Raw genomic sequence first — 18,009 nt, forward strand, 5'->3', positions numbered from 1 at the left:
CATGTTACAGATCATTGCTCCATATCAGACTCTACTGAATCCCCTCAGCAAACTAAATGTACTCAACAATCTCCATTCACATTTCCTCTTGGTGGATGATGGAACAGTTGGCAAATATGGTGCAGAGGTCCAACTGCGTCGGGACTTAGAGAAGCACATTAACCTCCAAAGAATACATGCACGTAAGAAAGATTTGCAGTATTAAATGTTCCTTTTGAAGTTTGTCTTGGAAAAGAAACAAGAAAGTGGCACTATCATGAAGATTTTTTGGCTGCCAAGGTCGTGGTTCGCTGATAAATCTTATTATGCTTGCTGGACCCACACAATTTCTTGAATCAAACAAATCCAGCTGTCACGATAAGACTTATCAGAGGACAAGTGCTGTTAAAATATGTGACCCCTTGTTGAGGAGAAACCAGCTATATTTTGACCTGCATGATTGTTCACTTAAGACCCTATATTTGTCAAAACTGTTTCTCAGCCCAAAATGGCGAGAAGCTCAAAGTTATTCTCTACTTGACTGCCATGCTAGAAAACATGAAGAAAGTGCTTAGGAGCAGAGTCTGGTGTTTCAGTAAAAGAGTGTATCATTTCAAATGAGATTACTGGGTTAGTGACTTTGCACTGTGCTTAGTAATAGGGCACAGATATGCCATAAATGTTTTCCCCTGTCCATTAGTCTTTGTGGTCTGAAATCAGTTCCTTTCCTTCATCATTTGGCTCCTCCTCTGCATCCTCTGTTTGGCCTAAAAGACTGTGGGGATGTCCAGTGGTGCAGTTGCCATGACAGCTGGCTGACTTCAACGTGATCAGTTGGTCCCTGATGTAAACAGTACGTCTGTGGGCTAGCCGACCAAGTGTGGTCGAAAAAGAAAAACAATAAACCAGCGAAGAAAAGGAGCAGAACAGCCTCTGCTGAGATGTTCATGCAGCATTAAGTTAAATCTTAAAATAAAAATCAAAGGAAGCAGGAGAAAACTGCAGCTATAAAAGGTTTATTCTACTTATTTATGAAACTACAGTGTTTCATACATTTAGGTGGTTTTGTAGCTTGAAAGCAAAATAATGGGCACATTTGTCAAACTCAGAATATGGACTTTTAAAGAAAACTATAGAGAAGAATGTACATGTAAGCACATTATGTTTTTAAAACATTTCAGAAAGTCAGTCTTATGAATGGTGTGATACATATGTCAATGAACTGGTTTGCTATGTTTAGAATAAACATTTGCATCCTGTTTCAAACGGCATTATAGCAGAAGTAAGTTTGTCTTAGTAGTTTTGTTTGTAATAGTGACAACTGTTAGCTCACATTATCTTCTGAGACTCAAACTTACAGTCATTCAGTTGGGTCTGCTTAAGGCGACAGAAGAAACTCAACACAAACATTAAACAAGTCTTTTGTCTTCCTTTCTGTAGGAATTGGTCAGGGTGTTCCTGTTGTGGCCCTGATCTTTGAGGGGGGTCCCAATGTGATCTTGAACGTTCTCGAATACCTTCAGGAGAGCCCCCCTGTTCCAGTGGTGGTGTGTGAGGGGACTGGCCGAGCTGCTGACATATTGGCCTACGTTCACAAGCAGACTGAAGAGGGAGGGTAGGACTAACACATACAAACAAAGAGCATGTACAATGATGCCAAGGTTAAATTTATCCGAACACTGTTCTCTGAGTAAAAGCCACAAATAAAAGAGCAATCGAGAATGATTGATTGAATAAGTATAGAAAGATTAATTTAAACTTTTAGGCATAAGAGAGCCACAGAGAGGTGGAGAAAATAGAATAAGTAGTTTACCAAATTTGTTGTTGACAAAATACATGCTGTAGATGTGTGGTTAAATGGCATGTAGTTTCTCTGGTTTATTTCTGACACAGATGGCCATCTTGCAGACAACCCATAGCCAACCGTATTTTCCGAACTATATGTCACTCTGGAGTATAAGTCGCACCAGCCAAAAATGCAAAATGAAGAAGAAAAACATGTATAAGTCGGATTTTAGGGGGGAAATTTATATGAGACCAAGAACAGACATTTCATCTCGAAAGGCAAGTTACAGTGTAATGTCCGAGCGGACGTGCCCAACGGTGACTATTTGCTTGTAAACCTGATCTTCATTACAACAATTATAACAATTAAGCAACAGCTCCACTGCATCTTCTCTGTCTCAGCGTTGTCTCTCCTCCCAAAACACATTCACAGCCAGTAGAAAATCGCATAACTTTGAACATTCCTCTCAGCAGTACCGTAAGGTCGTTACAGTAGTAATAACAATAGAACAGAGAACAACAGGCTGAACAGGTGTCTGGTATGTTAAGGTAACATATTAATAGCTATTCAGATAACTATAGCATAAACAACATAGCATAACAAGATTACCAAACTCTCGATCTCACTCCAAATCACTAAATCCATTAAATTTTTCATCCACTGTGTTACTTCTGAGCAACTCCACCAACTTTGGAAGTAGGCGGCACGCCACTTCCTCTTCTGTGTGGCTGTTTTTGGGACATCGTTGTCCGTGCTCTGACAGGGAGGCGGTAGTGTTGCATGAAGTGGTAACACCAGGGAGGTCCTCCCATAAAGTCATTTATATTCATTGCCTTGGCAACTACCTGGTCGTGGAGATGTAACTGCATCATTGACAAGCTTCTCCCGGCAGCACGTTATTAAAGCACCCATTTGTGAACATGTTGCTCTAGCTGTAGCTTTTAGCCCGGGATTAGCTTTTTTTGTTTTCTTCATTGCAGTTAGAGTATCCTCCGTTTTTTGCCGTTCCCTTACTAGTTTCTAGCTCACTCCAAACTTTCTTTCTGCTGCTCCATTACCATTTTCTGCTGCACATTTCACTACTTGAAGCTTGTAACCTGCAGAATATGATTTTCCTTTTGGGGGCATTTTTGTTCAGTCTTACTCACTTGTCTTTATAAGTTGATGTTTAAATTTTAAATTTTCCATGGTACAGGAGCAATAGGAGTAGCAGATACTGGCACACAAGCTGAGAGTGCACTCTCGCGGCTGTCAGTGTGAAAATAGCAAACATGTAAAATTGCTTGATATATAAGTCGCTCCTGAGTATAAGTCGCAGAACCAGCCAAATCGTGAAATAAAGTGCGACTCATAGTCCGAAAATACGGTAATTTGTTATAAACTGCGACAAAATGTTCAACAGTCCAAGACAAAGCACATTCTGTGTGTTCCAAAATTAATGAGGACAGAGATACAGCCGTGAGTACTAGTTCCAGTATAATGGTATGATATTATAATGGAGATTAAGTAGTGAATAACTTATATTTCTGGACACTGAATGCAAATAAAAGCTCTATCGCTTTACCAGACGGAAAAATTAAGCACTACTTTATAGTGTGTCATTACAGCTTAAAGTCAGGTTAATTCTCTTTCTTTGACTGCCTTTTTTAGGCCCTTTGAACAAATAAACTCACTTGTCTGAATTTTAAAAGTAAACATTACCAAAATGTACTTTTTAGTGAAATTTGACTGCTCAAGACAATTTTCCTCTAATCAGATGATGCTATATGTCATCTCATTTCCTGAAGAATATAGTGTTACTTTATCACTCGATGTCCAAATGAAAACAAAACTTGTTTTTTACCGGAAATTGTGAGCCATCCCCTTTGGCTATTTTATGAGAAAATTACAATTTGTATTCACAAAAAGATTTACCATAAAGAGTCAGAACATTGCTTTTGTAATAAATTGTAGCGTATAAAAGGAAAATACTTTAAACCATTCACGATTTCCTCTCACAAGATCATAAGCCCAATTTAGAATTCCTTTACAAAACATACATTTGGAATTCTGAGAATAGGTTTTTTGGTGACATCATCACATTACTGTTTCATTTACAGCCGTCTGCCTGATGGAGTGGAGACTGACATCATTTCAACCATAAAAAAAACCTTCAACTTCAGCCAGAGCGATGCCATCCATCTCTATCAGACTCTAATGGAATGCATGAAGAGCAAAGAATTGGTATGTTTGGACTTTGGACTTCTTTTCTGAAAAGCCACAGGATACATTTATTTGGCAGTGAGTTACTGAAGCACTTAAACAAAGAAGATACTCTGGGAGGCATATATTGACATTCTGGTTTAACAATTGCTCTCAGGACAACTGTAAATACTGTGATCAAGTGAAAGATCAAGAAAATCTTAACCTGGAGATATGTGTCATGAGTCCACTGGTTTACTGAATGTCTGCCTTAAAACAAATCATTCAAACATCTGGCAGATGCCTGTGGGAACTTGATAATAAGAGCTATCTTGTTTCTTGAAAAACAGATTACTGTGTTTCACATAAGCTCTGAGGACCACCAGGACATTGATGTCGCCATTCTAAAGGCTTTACTCCAAGGTTAGTAGATGGCTTCAGTCTGATAGGTCAACAATAATTAAAAATCTGGTTCAATCTCATTGGGAAGCGAGTCTATTCCTTCTGATTCTCTCTTCAAATGCTGAGGTTTCAAGAGGTTGTGATGTTTTCATTCTGATATAGATATGCTCTGAGAACTCTTTCCCCCTTGTGTTCCTCAGAAGATCAGGTTGCCTGGATTCACAGTGTCTTCTTATTCTATCAGTCTGTCAAGGAGCTGCATGTCTTAAACTTATTCATCACTACGGACTGTTCAAAGAATACAACATAAAAAGGATGTAGAGGAAGAGGGCTGTTTCCCCACTTGATTTTTTTCAACAGTCTTGTGTAAACAGCTATTATTAGGTTTTCACCTCAAAGAAGAGCTGTGCCGGCTGTTGATGGACAGTCATTTACCCTAAGCTGAGATAAAGGCAAGAATTTTTAGGTCACCCATTGTAATCACTTATACTGAGAAACCCGTCCGAACATTCATCACTGACTGATAACTGAAACTCCAACCCAGATAAATATTTGTCAACTGGAGGTGTGTTCATTTTGGTGAAACAGTAACTCATCTGCTAAAGGAGGGTACCAAGAGTTCTACATCTTTTTGAAAATATCAGTAATGCTAAAAAAGCAGAGTGACGCTAGTGTTCTTTTCCACTTTGTTCCAATGTTTTAATTCCTTGCATTTGACGGATCATATCTGGAGTTATTCATTCAAAACTGTTTCATACATGAGTACAATTTAGATGTATCATTTTAAAAAACATCAAGAATTTTATAACTAATGCATTTATGACATAAAAATTATCAACAGTAGAATTTTTCGGTTGAATGTGAGTAGGTAAATGTTCTCTTTCTCTGTCAACATCATTGGGTTACGATAGTTGGAAAAGGTTCTTGAACATTGAAATGAAGCCTGCTGTTTGTATGTATAAATATTTTTTAATTAACAAACAAATGACTTTGGTAATCACCTCAGTTAAATGTGTCATCTTATTCAATCGTTCCTTTGATATCCATTTTCGATATTGACACAATCAGTTCTGTGTGGAGAGAATATGATCATTTGGTTAAAATTGTGTCCAGAGAACAATAAGGAAGGCCACTGTGGAATGGAGCAGGGATTCCCTCTGCAGTATGAGCTGCTATGTTGTTGCATTGAGGTGCAATTGACTGTGTTACTGCCCTGCTCCTGCTAACCCCCTCTAATCCTGCTAGCTGGCTAACAGGAATTACATGATTAATAAGGCTTTACTTACCTGCGAGTCAACATCTGCGCTAAATGACTTTTTATAAACTACTGTACCCCTATATTTCAGGCACAAATGCATCTGCCTTCGATCAGCTGGTCCTGACTCTGGCCTGGGACCGTGTAGACATTGCCAAGAATCATGTGTTTGTGTACGGACAGCAGCTCTTGGTATGTTTGTGTATCTCTGTGTGTTTGTGTGTGTGTGGGAGGCACAGCTTCTAGGGATGTTTTCATAGTTCAGCACTTGCTACAAACCTTTGGCCTTGCCAAAATGATCCCAGAAACTCTCCTGGCCACAATCAGCTTGAAGAGCCAGGGGACTTATATTGGGAAGGCTACCCTGAGAGGCTTGTCTTCAATGTAACTTGAACCCTGTTTGAGTCATCATCATAAGCTGCTCTCAGTGGTTATGTTTATTTTGAAACTTGGGGACTCCTGGCTCTTGTGTGGATGAGATGATGGATCACATTTATTTATGTTTTTGTGGCTTTCTTGTAATTTAGTCTTGATAACTCCTTTATTGTGTTTGTTTCTGTTAATCACTATTTTCAATGAAATATCTTAACAGAATTTTGCTCTTTGTGTATATGTGTGTTTGTGTGTGTGTGTGTGTATGAGTGCAGGTTAGCTCTTTGGAGCAAGCAATGCTCGATGCACTTGTGATGGACAGGGTGGACTTTGTCAAGTTGCTAATCGAAAACGGTGTGAGCATGCACCGTTTCCTGACAATCAGTAGACTCGAAGAGCTTTACAACATGGTAATTTTCTAAACCTGCCTCAACTCAGCGAGTAAAGAGATGGGATGTTCATAAGAATGAGCAGAAATCTTTGTGTTTTTGCGTTACAGAAACAACCTCCCAACAACCCAACTCTTCTCCATCTGATCAGAGATGTCAAACAGGTAATCAGCACAGTTTTCATCTGTTGATATTAAATAGGATCTGATCTATTTGAAAAATACATTGGTAATTTGATTTTTTTTTTCCTCCCAGAGTCATCTGCCTCCAAACTATAAAATCACTTTGATTGATGTGGGCTTGGTTATCGAGTTCCTAATGGGTGGAACTTACAGGTGTAACTATACCCGTAAACGCTTTCGAATCATTTACAACAATCTCCACAGTAACAGCAGGGTGAGTGGGAGCTTTTTCAGTTGTCCAAAGTAACAATGTATTTAGTGTTTTTTTTGCATCTGTGTTTTATTTCATTTTCAAGCTCTGATGTTTACTAAAATTAAAAAGCACTTTATTTTTGAGGGTTTTCGTAACATGAGAGCAAATGACTCCAGAGGATTTTGGAGCTTGGACTCTTAAAGTTTGGCTGATGAACAATACAATTGTTATGTTGATCCTCAGTGTAATGTAAAGTATTAAAACGTTTTGCTGTAATACTGAGCACCATATCACTGAAATACCATATGATATTTTGAGTATTCTCAGTGTGTGATAATTAAGTTGCTGTGTATTCTACTTGCCTCCTCCAAGTAGGATTTGATTTCAGGCTTTCACTGTGGGGCTCCTCTCCCAGGGCTTGTTCAACATCCCACTCTGACCGTCTTAAAATGAGAAGTAATGCCCAAGACCCATTTGTCCAATTACTTACATTTATTTATCCAGATGTAAATCTCTGCACTAGGGAGGTATAGCCCCTCTCGAAAAATGCTGGGACATTTTTCAAACCTTACCCTTAATCCTCAGTGTCCATTTACAACCCACCCCTCTGGTTGCCCTTTTTCTGCACCAATGCATTGGACAATGCATGCCGTACTCCAATTCAATGTTGTACTCTTTCCTTTGCTTCTCTTTTAGCTAGACTTGCAGTTTTGAGCGTGCAGTGGAGGGATGCCGTCCATCCCACCCATACATAGGGAAATCCTGCTCTGTCTAATTGTAAAAAGGTTCACTACTGAGTTTGTAACTTAAAAAAATGGCTACACTATTTCTGGAGCACATATCCTTTGTTCAAGCTCAGACTATGTCAACTCAATTCATCAAATGTTTTTTAATTTTTTTTATTTTTTGGAGCTTGCTGTTCTCCTTTTGGCACCTCCCTTCAGGGGTCGCTACAGCAAATCATCAGCCTCCATCTAACTCTAACCACGTCATCTTGTCTCAACAACTAACTTCATGTCCTCTTTCACTACAACCATTGTTTTTTTGTTTTTATTTTCGCTGTATCCTTTTGTGAAATTGACCCATAGACAATGGGGTTGTTATTATGATCTCTGGTAAAATAATGTCAAATAACCATAAAAAATTCCTGTAATTTCTTACAGTATAAAATATATAAAAAAACATTTGCAGGAATTTCTGCTGAGGATTGTATATTAATACCCCGTACCCCTTTTTAATATTAATTGGAGAACCTACATGTTAATCTCCTTGCATCAGCAAATTTATGCATTTGTTGTGTTTTTTGTGTTGTTTTTTTTATGTAGAATTAGGCTTAATCTACAAGACCAAACCTGGTTGATAGTTGATGGTAGTGGTCATAGAAGACAACATAATTTCTTGCTTTTTATATGGTTGAGTTGCAGTGTTTGGCACCACCCTGTGCCCGTTTATATTTACACGTATGTAATACGAGCACAAGGGAAAACCCTAAAATTAATGTTCAGTGTTGATTTTTTTTGTTGGATTATGACAATAAATCCATTGATTATCATGACTGAAATCGGAAAATATTACTAAAATAAAGAGTCATACCAGGTTGATATTAAAATGTCCTATATTTCCTTCACAGAGGTCGGGGCGCCACACAGCAGGTACTGGTTCACATTTAAGGAAAAGTCATGAGTCTTTTAGCATGCAGGCTGACAAGAAGGAAAAAACCAGGCACAATCATTTCATAAAGACTGCACAACCCTACAAACCAAAGGTAAAGCTACTGTCCTTTGGATAAATTGGGGAAAATAAACATGGCCAAAACCATTATCAGTGCTCTCATTGTTTCCTGCTTCTCTTCTCAGCTGGAGTCTTCCACTGAGCAGAGCAAAAAGAAGAGCAAAGAAGAAATTGTAGACATAGATGATCCAGAGACCCGACGGTTTCCCTACCCTTTTAATGAACTGCTGGTTTGGGCTGTGTTAATGAAGAGACAGAAAATGTCGTTGTTTTTCTGGCAACATGGTGAGGAAAACATGGCGAAGGCGCTGGTTGCCTGTAAGCTCTGTCGGTCTATGGGCTATGAGGCAAAGAAGAGTGACGTGGTGGACGACACGTCAGAGGAATTCAAGGAGTACTCAAAGTAACTTCTCTTTGTCCTTTTATGACATTTCTCGAGAACTGAAGCAAATAGGCTCACAGACTCACGGACAGTGTTGTTGTTTTTCAGTGAGTTTGGAACTTTGGCAGTGGACCTGCTGGAACAGTCTTTCAGGCAAGATGAGACGATGGCAATGAAGCTGCTAACATATGAGCTGAAGAACTGGAGCAACTCCACTTGTCTGAAGTTAGCAGTCTCCTCCCATTTACGCCCCTTTGTAGCTCATACGTGTACCCAAATGCTGCTGTCAGACATGTGGATGGGACGGCTCAACATGCGCAAAAACTCCTGGTACAAGGTTTGTGTTCTCGCCACACTTACTTTCACGATAACAAAAAATAGAGGACATTTTTGACATGAAATACATTCTGTGGTTCAGTAATGTGATAACATGCATTTCTTTTGTAACTGATGCTAATCTAACAAATCCTGTTTTTTTGTTGTTATTTTGGTAAAAAATATAAATATAAAATATAAATTGACTGATGTGTCAAGCGCATTTGAATGTTGACATGGTCAAGCTCAACTCAACGCTATATTTTTTTAGTCTCCCATCCCAACGGTCTTCACCTGATTTGGAATTACAGTATGAAAAATGTCAATTTAACATCAGAAAGATTCATATTTAATGTCAGAGAGACATACAATCATCACAAGTTCTTCTGAAATTAAATTTCAGTGGACCAACTTTTGACTCCTTTTGAACATTATGGTGTCAATGTCCCATTGTGTAGACAATAACAGTCAACATTTATTTGGGTGAGTGAACATCCCAGATACATACAAATATGTAGTGCTTGCTAACTGAACTGATTGACTAATATATTAGTGTAATAAAATGATCCGTAATAATACCCATCCAACCATCCATCTTCTGCCGCTGATCCGATGTTGTGTCGTGGCGGCAGCTGCCAGATCAGGGGTGTGATAATATTAAAAGTAAAATTCAATAATCGTCTCACAGATAAGCTTTTTTAGCTTACCTAAACTCAAGAGTGTCATCAAGTATATCGCTGGCCATCCTCATGTGTCTGTATTTGTATCCAGGTTATTCTGAGTATCTTGGTGCCACCTGCAATCCTGCTATTAGAGTACAAATCCAAAGCTGAGATGGCCCATATCCCCCAGAGCCAGGACGACCATCAAATGACAATGGAAGACAGTGAACACAACTTCCAGAATATGGCTGAAGACATTCAAATGGTTAGATTGACTCAGTATCACGTCTCTATTTCTGTACACTTAGTTTTTTTCATATCTATGTATTTGCAACATGTTAAAATACATTTTGTGAATTATAATATGATTTACTTTAATTTTAGTTGTGTCGCTTAGCAGTCATTACCTTTCACACATGCATATTTTCTTCCAGTATTTGTTTTGAACAAGGTTGTCTGTCTGTCCCAGTGTCATGAACGCTGTATCTCAGAAATGCTCTGAGCTCAAGAGTATGTCCAATTTGATTCTGGGATTGTGTAAAAACATTTTCTGCTTTACTCTAGATTCAGACACTAAACACAGAATTAAGACATATTTCAAACAGGATAAAATGAGAATAATTGATATTGAGAGGATTGTGGGAATCTCCCTGGAACATCCTAATGTTGTACAAAATCATTTTCTATCCCATTAATTTCCTTCAAAGTCTACCTGAGTTGACATACAAGAATGTTAAATACAGTTGAGTGGCAGACTACTTAAATTTGGTATGTCTAGGTCTTACCTGCGTTCACTGTTTTCTCCAATGTTTCGATGCTGCATCCTTGCTTGATCTAAAGTGGGCATTTCTCCCCCTCTTTGCAGGATGTGTTCAAGGAGGCCAGATCCCATGACCATGTGGAGGCAAAGACGGACATGGAGACACACATTCGCTCTCGGAGGCTGCCCTTAACCAGAAAAATTTACGCCTTCTACCATGCTCCCATTGTCAAGTTCTGGTCTAACACGGTATGAAAAAGGGACCAAGACATGAACACTCGCACACTGGGTGGGACTGAAAGATGTTAAAATGAGTGCCTATAAAAACATATCTTAGTTTCTTGGGCTTAGAAATAATCTGATGTTGAATGCTTTAATGCTGCCAGATCAATTAAATGATGATCAGTCAGAACTTAAACCCCTCTGTGGTCAGGCTTATGGCGATGATTAGATGTCTCCCTAAATTATTATATATTTTGTACAAAAGAAGTACATTGTACTGAAAGCAAAACATTCCTTTCTTTCTGCATTCATTGGTGTAGTCAGGTAGTAAAATTGAAAAAAAAAAAAAAAACTTTTTTCTTATGGAACTAACAAGTTAACCTGGTTAAAAGCTCTTATGCAGATGTGTTTGCAAGACTTCGCATAACATCATTCAGCAATCGGCTAGGAAGCTTTACTTGTAGTATTTGCAGTTGATTTAACATGATTTATTTATCACATGCAGCCTGGGGCACCCACTCCTGTGGAAAGTCAGACACAAACATTTTTACTCCCTTAACATGCAATAAAACTGAATCTCCGCCATAGTCTTAGTTTTTTTGTAGTTCAGTGCTTCCTGTCAAACACACATTGCATTGTCACATTCCCACACTTGAACAGGATTATCCATCCTCTTGCCTGCTGGGGTCTGATTCTCAGGGGCTAGAGTCACTGAATTGTATTCACCTGTACAGAGCATTTTAAGGTTGAAGTATACTGATACAATCACTGAAAGTGCTTATTGAGTAATGTAGCCTGTGCATAAGCTTATCTACATCTGCACCACCTTCCCCCATTCTGACATCTAAACATCAGTGAAGCAATGACTTGCCCATCAGATGGTTGTCTTAATGGCCAGTTTTCCAGCCCTTTATTCATGTAACGTCATGGATCAGTAGAGTGTTTATTTAAAACAGTGGCTCTAATCCAAGTTGCACTAGTGAATAAACTTGCATGGTAATTCCAATAAAAATTACCATACCGGTAACTTATTTACCTGTATGGTCATTTTTGCACTTTCCCACAGTCAGCAGTATGGCAGCCCAGCATTTTCAATTGACTAGAGCTCTTTAGTATAAATTTACATGGGAGACTTGTGCACCAGAGACAGTGTTTCTTGTCGTGGTGTATTTGCGACAAAGGCTGCACGCATACAAATTCAGCTTCTCTAGATCATTTTTTTGGGGGTAACATTTTTTGAGGCTAACAAACAGGCAAAAACAACAATAGAAGCAATGCAACAGGAATGTCTTCCTTTCAATAGCTAGTGAAACGCAGTACATTTATTTGTCCTCTGAGACTTCTTCAGACTGCCCTGAAAGGGAATGACATGAGCATATATTGAAGGCCGGGATGTTTACCAAAGGGAATTGCAGTGAATTGCACAGTTGGGGAGTCATAAAATCAATTAGTAAAACAGGGCCTAAATGTTCTAAACAGAATTACTATAATTGACTACAAGATCACATATCACAAAGCAATTTGATTAGATCTTATATGATAATAATTCCTGATGTACATTTTAAATAATTAGGATATTTATACTGCTTTCCCCCCTGAATTTTGCATCTCGTACTTCTCAGGGAAGACTCTCCTTTAATGCTAAAAGACAGAAAAGACGAAACTTCTTTCTCACATTTATCCCCAGCTGGATACCCTTGGCTCGGTAAAAAACTATTTGCTGTAAACTTGACGTGCCTTCATGAGTTTAAGACCCTCTCATGGGCCTCAGTTGACCTTGTCTCAGAGTTCACAGAAAAGAAGCCACCCATCAACTGCCTCATTGCCAATGAATTACTGATTTTGTTCTTGGTTAACATGATATAATTTTGTCCAGGGGATAGCTTTCATCAACATGCTCTTCTTTTCATTTGTGTTTTTGTTTTTTCTTCATTATCTTGGTCAGCTCTTCTATTTGAGTTTCTTGATGTTCTACTCGTACGTAGTCCTGGTGAAAATGCCCGATTGGCCCTCTCCACAAGAGTGGGTTGTCATCCTCTTCATATTCACCTATGCCATTGAGAAAATTCGAGAGGTATGTAGAGCAGAAATCCTACTTACTTTTCCTGATAAAAGTAAGAGGTAAAAAGTAAAATGCAGATGGCTATTTAATTACACATTTCACATTTCTTTGCAGATGTTCATGTCTGAAGCAGGCAAAATAAGTCAGAAGATAAAGGTGTGGTTTAGCGACTATTTCAATGTGTCTGACTTCCTCGCCATTGTGACCTTCTTTATTGGATTTGGCTTGAGATTGGGTGGAGGGGATAGTTTTGTCCCTGGGAGGACAGTTTACTGTCTCAATATCATCTTCTGGTACGTGCGGCTCCTAGATATTCTGGCTGTCAACCAGCAGGCTGGACCATACGTCATGATGATTGCCAAAATGGTGAGCATTTATCTGAATTATACAGTAGAATAAGGTCAGAACACTGACATTCTTCATAAAATATTTCTAATATTTCTTCATAAAATCTGTTATTGAATGATTTCTTCAAGAAAATTACTTTGATCCAGATACCATTTGCACTGTAATTCAAGTGTTTACTTCGTGAGTCCAGTTACTTCTTTCAAGGAACATATTTCAAAAGAAACCCTTGGTGCATTTCAGGTGAAAGCTTGATGTAAATTTTGTATTTTAATGGTGAAATTTGTCTCACATAGTCAGAAGCCAGTCTCTAACCTGTGTTTTTGCTGTACCGGTGCTGAAGAGATGCCTGACTCAATCTGTTATTCCTTAAGCCGGAAAAATCCCCCAATATTATTGTATTTCTATAAACCAGTAGCATTTGTCCTGTTTTGGTCTAGTTGGTTTTGAATTTCAACCCGGAAAAAAAATAATAAATATGCACAACTTGATTTCCTGGATGCAAACACAGTGAAATTGTGTCAAATCAGGAACTAAGATCCAACCGTCAACTGTGTTTTGTAGCTTTTTACAAGATTGTTTGAATTCTAACTCTATACTAAAGTCCAATGAAGCATATGCACAGACTACTACAATAGTACCCTTGTAAAGTAACTTCAGGGGAAACTCCCAGTCCATGTGGGAAAATTTACCACTCTTCTATTTATGGAAACAACTGAGGAGGCTTGCTTAACCCTGTCTATAAATTCACTGATATATAAGTAGCTTTTAAATGTCATCATATCAGACATTATTTTAACACAATATCTTTTGAATAGGCAGCACCTGTCTATTTAATGACAGAATGATGTAAACATAATGTCAGAGGCATTCAGATAGCCATAATTAAAATCAAACCAAATTTTTAAAGACATTTTATAGCCATTTTGTGTTTCGATCAGCAAAAGGAATATACTTGATTTTAATCAGTAGAACAAACAAACAGGAAAAAAAAGACCAGATGATATACATAACCTACATTCAACCAAATATCATTTATCAATACTGGTGTCCAAAGGTGTTAAAGACAAACCGATCAAATTTCCACATACAAGTTATCAATCTGTAACAGTGTCCAATTCAACATGCAGGAAAAGTCCATACTATCTGGAATGGCTGCATTTACTTACAGAAGTTAATCGACCCATTATAAATTGGGCTCTACTTTGTGAATTTGTCATTATGTTTTTTAATCCACAAAGTAAAAAGAGTTTTAGAGACAAATGGATTACTTTTAACTCCTAACTATGTGAACAAACACATGACTCCGTATGACACATCTGTAGTTATTAAGCATTTGAAAGCATGAACCTGTCTGAAGAATTTGATCCCACACATTTTGACAAAGCAGCAAAAATCAGTAACCGCTTAAAAAGGTTAAATAGAATAAAGGAATCTCATGCTTGTTTGTAATTATAATGGTTAAATGATAATGGGGGTTGTGATTTTCAGGGAAGAGATATATGTGTAAAGCTATTTCACAACATTCTTTCCTTTCAAGCTGTATGTCTTATTCAGTTTGTGCTCTTTTACAGGTGGCAAATATGTTTTATATTGTGGTGATTATGGCTATAGTCCTACTTAGCTTTGGAGTTCCCAGGAAAGCCATTCTGTACCCGAATGAAGAGCCAAGCTGGACATTGGCCAAAGACGTGGTGTTTCAGCCATACTGGATGATGTACGGAGAAGTGTATGCCTATGAAATCGATGGTAAGCCCGATATGGACGGTAATGAAGATTATGAAGGTAAGACTAATTAATTCAAAGGGTCCTACCACTGAATATGAAGACTAATTTTGACTCAAAAACAGCACTGGAAATCAATCCCCTGGCGGCATAATCATTGTCCCAAACAGCCTCTTCTCACTAAAGGGTGAATGGTTACTATATCAATGTAACCCATGGTGTCTCTTTGGGGAGGCTGGGGCTTTTTGTTTCACCATGGCGTTGACTGCCTCAACTCAGTTGTGAATGATTAGGATAAAGCCCAACAATTAGGTGATCATCACTTGAGCCAGGGGCATTCAAAGCTTTGGTAGAACAAAACATCTGGCTGTGCTCCATAACCTGATTTGGCATCACAAGGTTTCACACACACACACACACACACACACACACACACACACCTCTTCACTTTGATTTTTAGAACTTCTTAAAAATGGTGGGGAAAAAAAAAACTCAGTTAGCTGAAATCACCTGCCATGCATACATATATGTGTTCATTGTCACACACATACACAAGCACTAATGCAACTATCAAGAAGCATACTCACCTCTACAACCACTTTTCAAGGTATTGAATCCACTAGACTTCCTTTGTGCCCTCATCACATGAGACAGCATCTATCCCTAACACACACCTTATTTTGGGGATTATTGATACTTTCATATCTTCCAGAAATTGCCCCATCACGTGCTGTGACACGTGCTACATTATAATGCTATGGATTGACTTCACTACAGATATTATCTGTCATCAATTAGACTTACAAAACTGAGGTTGCTTTTTGGCACACTTTTCTGGATTGATGAAAAATCACCTGTATTGAGAAACAAGCACAGTCAGCCAGTCAGCAAAATTGTCAGTATCAGCAACAGTAATTAAAGGGGGAGCCCTTATTTTCCTCCCTCTCACTCACTCACTCACTCACTCAGATCGACTATCAAGAACCCTACCCACCACTGCAATAATTTAATTAGCCAGCCAGTCAATACTGTAATCAACTTATACATTTCCAGACATTTCCTCTCTCTTAAATATGAATATAAAATAAGATCATGTCACAGTCAACTTTTGTTTTACTGAGTATTTTACTCCTGACCCCTTCAGAATCAAACATAGTGCACCACAAATATACAATCTATAATTTTACGTTTACAGGTACATCTTAAAGAATTAAAATACCATGAAAAATTCAATGTTTTTTGTCACTCATTTCTGGAAGTGTAATCCATCTATTATATATAATGTTTCAAACCTTAATTTGTTGAAATTTCTGTGATTATGGTTTACTGATTATGAAACACAAACATCGGTGTCTTGGAAAATTTGAATATTATATGAGATTAAAAAAAAAAAAGGATATTTTGAAGAGAAATATCAAGCTTCTGAAAAGTATGTTCGTTTGATGCACTCAATACTTGGTCGCCACTCCTTTTGCATGAATCACTGCATCAATGTACTGTGGCATGGAGGCTATCAGCCCGCGACACTGCTCAGGTGTTATGTAAAGCCAGGTTCTTTGATAACTACCTTTAGGTCATCTGTTATCTTCATCTTGATAATACCCCGTAGTTTCTCTATTGCGGTTCAGGTCAAGCCAGTCTGCTGGCCAAACAAGCACAGTAACTCCATGGTGATTGAAGTAGCTTTTGGTACTTTTGGCAGTATGGACAGGTTCCAAGTCTTGCATAACCATAAACTCAGCATAACCATAAAGCTTGTAAGCAGAAGAAACTTTGGAGTGCCCTGAAATTTCCTGGTAATGGCTGCATTGGATGTGGACTTCAGAAAGCAAAGTGGCTCAATATCAGCACGTGAAATGGCAGCCCAAATCATTATTGACAGTGGAAACCTTGCACTGGATGTTAAGCAGTGTGAATTATGTGCCTCTACACTCCTCAAGACTCTGGGTCTTAGATTTCAAAATGACAAGCAAAATGTACTTTCATTTGAAAAGTGGACTTTGGACCACTAAGCAGTCCAGTTCTTTTTTTCTTACAGCTCAGGTAGGACACTTCAGGCATTCTTTGGTTCATGAGTGGCTTGACTTGTGGAATGTAACGTTTGTAGCCCATGTCTAGGATTCATCTGTGCATCGTGGCCTTGATGCATTGACTCCGGCCTCAGTACACTCCTTGTGAAGCTCTCCCAAATTCTTGAATGGATTTGGCTTAACAATCCTCTCAAAGCTACGGTTTGCTGGTGCACCCCTTCCTACCACACTGTTTCCTTCGTTCAACTCTCTTTGAATATTCTTGGATGCAGCACTCTGTGACAAACTAGCCTCTCTAGCATGACCTTTTGTGGCTTACACCAGAGTGTCAATGACTGTCTTCTGGACATGTTGAGTCTTCCCTTGATTAGATTGTTTACTGACCTGGACTGAGAGATCATAAAAAAGGCTCAGGAAGCCTTTGCAGGAAAGTGTTGGCCCTGGGATCAACCGGGGACAGCTGGGGTAGGCATCAGCATCCCTGTGACCCTGAAGAAACGAATTGATGTAATATGATATATGGGTTTCACTTTCTGAAATGAGTGACAAAGGACATTTAACTTTTTCTTGATATTCTACTTTTTTGAGATGTACCTGTACCTTTGTGACCTTATGTGCTCCCTCTCTTTACAGTGTGCGCCAATAACAGTGAAGTCAAGGCCCTGTGTGCAGCAGGAGTGTGGCTGACTCCTCTTCTACAAGCAGTCTATCTCTTTGTACAATATATACTTATGGTCAACCTCCTTATCGCCTTCTTCAAGTAAACATTTTGAATTTAAATCCATGTACAGTGCAAGTTTCTAAATATATTGGTCCATCTTATCACTGTCAATTCTGTGGTAGTTCATTCCTGCCAATGCATTCTGTAGTTTAGTTTTAATGGAACATAACAATACAATCAATTCACAATCAGCTTCCCACATCATTAACAAATATGGATATACACACAACTGTTAAAATCTCAGTTTTGTCAAAATGCTTATGTCTCTGTCAATGTTAGCACCCCTTTTACAACAGGCATTACTGTGTCTTTTGG

General features: G+C 38.5%; 1 protein-coding gene across 6 annotated transcripts in view; it reads left to right on the top strand.

Moving 5' to 3' along the window:
* Window positions 1-18,009, top strand: part of trpm7 (transient receptor potential cation channel, subfamily M, member 7) — a 46,943-nt gene that overhangs the window by 15,209 nt on the left and 13,725 nt on the right. For 4 of the 6 annotated variants that reach the window (XM_086174796.1, XM_086174801.1, XM_086174797.1 and 1 more), the window contains exons 7-23: window positions 11-182; window positions 1,420-1,594; window positions 3,865-3,988; window positions 4,297-4,369; window positions 5,695-5,795; window positions 6,251-6,385; window positions 6,475-6,528; window positions 6,620-6,760; window positions 8,370-8,504; window positions 8,596-8,873; window positions 8,961-9,189; window positions 9,939-10,094; window positions 10,695-10,838; window positions 12,757-12,885; window positions 12,988-13,239; window positions 14,793-15,003; window positions 17,607-17,733. In XM_086174796.1, the coding sequence (XP_086030922.1) occupies window positions 11-182; window positions 1,420-1,594; window positions 3,865-3,988; window positions 4,297-4,369; window positions 5,695-5,795; window positions 6,251-6,385; window positions 6,475-6,528; window positions 6,620-6,760; window positions 8,370-8,504; window positions 8,596-8,873; window positions 8,961-9,189; window positions 9,939-10,094; window positions 10,695-10,838; window positions 12,757-12,885; window positions 12,988-13,239; window positions 14,793-15,003; window positions 17,607-17,733 (2,636 nt within the window). The remainder of the gene's footprint in view (window positions 1-10; window positions 183-1,419; window positions 1,595-3,864; window positions 3,989-4,296; window positions 4,370-5,694; window positions 5,796-6,250; window positions 6,386-6,474; window positions 6,529-6,619; window positions 6,761-8,369; window positions 8,505-8,595; window positions 8,874-8,960; window positions 9,190-9,938; window positions 10,095-10,694; window positions 10,839-12,756; window positions 12,886-12,987; window positions 13,240-14,792; window positions 15,004-17,606; window positions 17,734-18,009) is intronic. The other 2 variants (XM_086174799.1, XM_086174800.1) reach the window with 1 other exon arrangement.

Source organism: Fistularia commersonii, chromosome 27 (assembly GCF_037954325.1).
Source record: "Fistularia commersonii isolate RoL2024-O1a breed Wild chromosome 27, RoL_Fcom_v1.0, whole genome shotgun sequence".
NCBI classification, from domain to species: domain Eukaryota; kingdom Metazoa; phylum Chordata; class Actinopteri; order Syngnathiformes; family Fistulariidae; genus Fistularia; species Fistularia commersonii.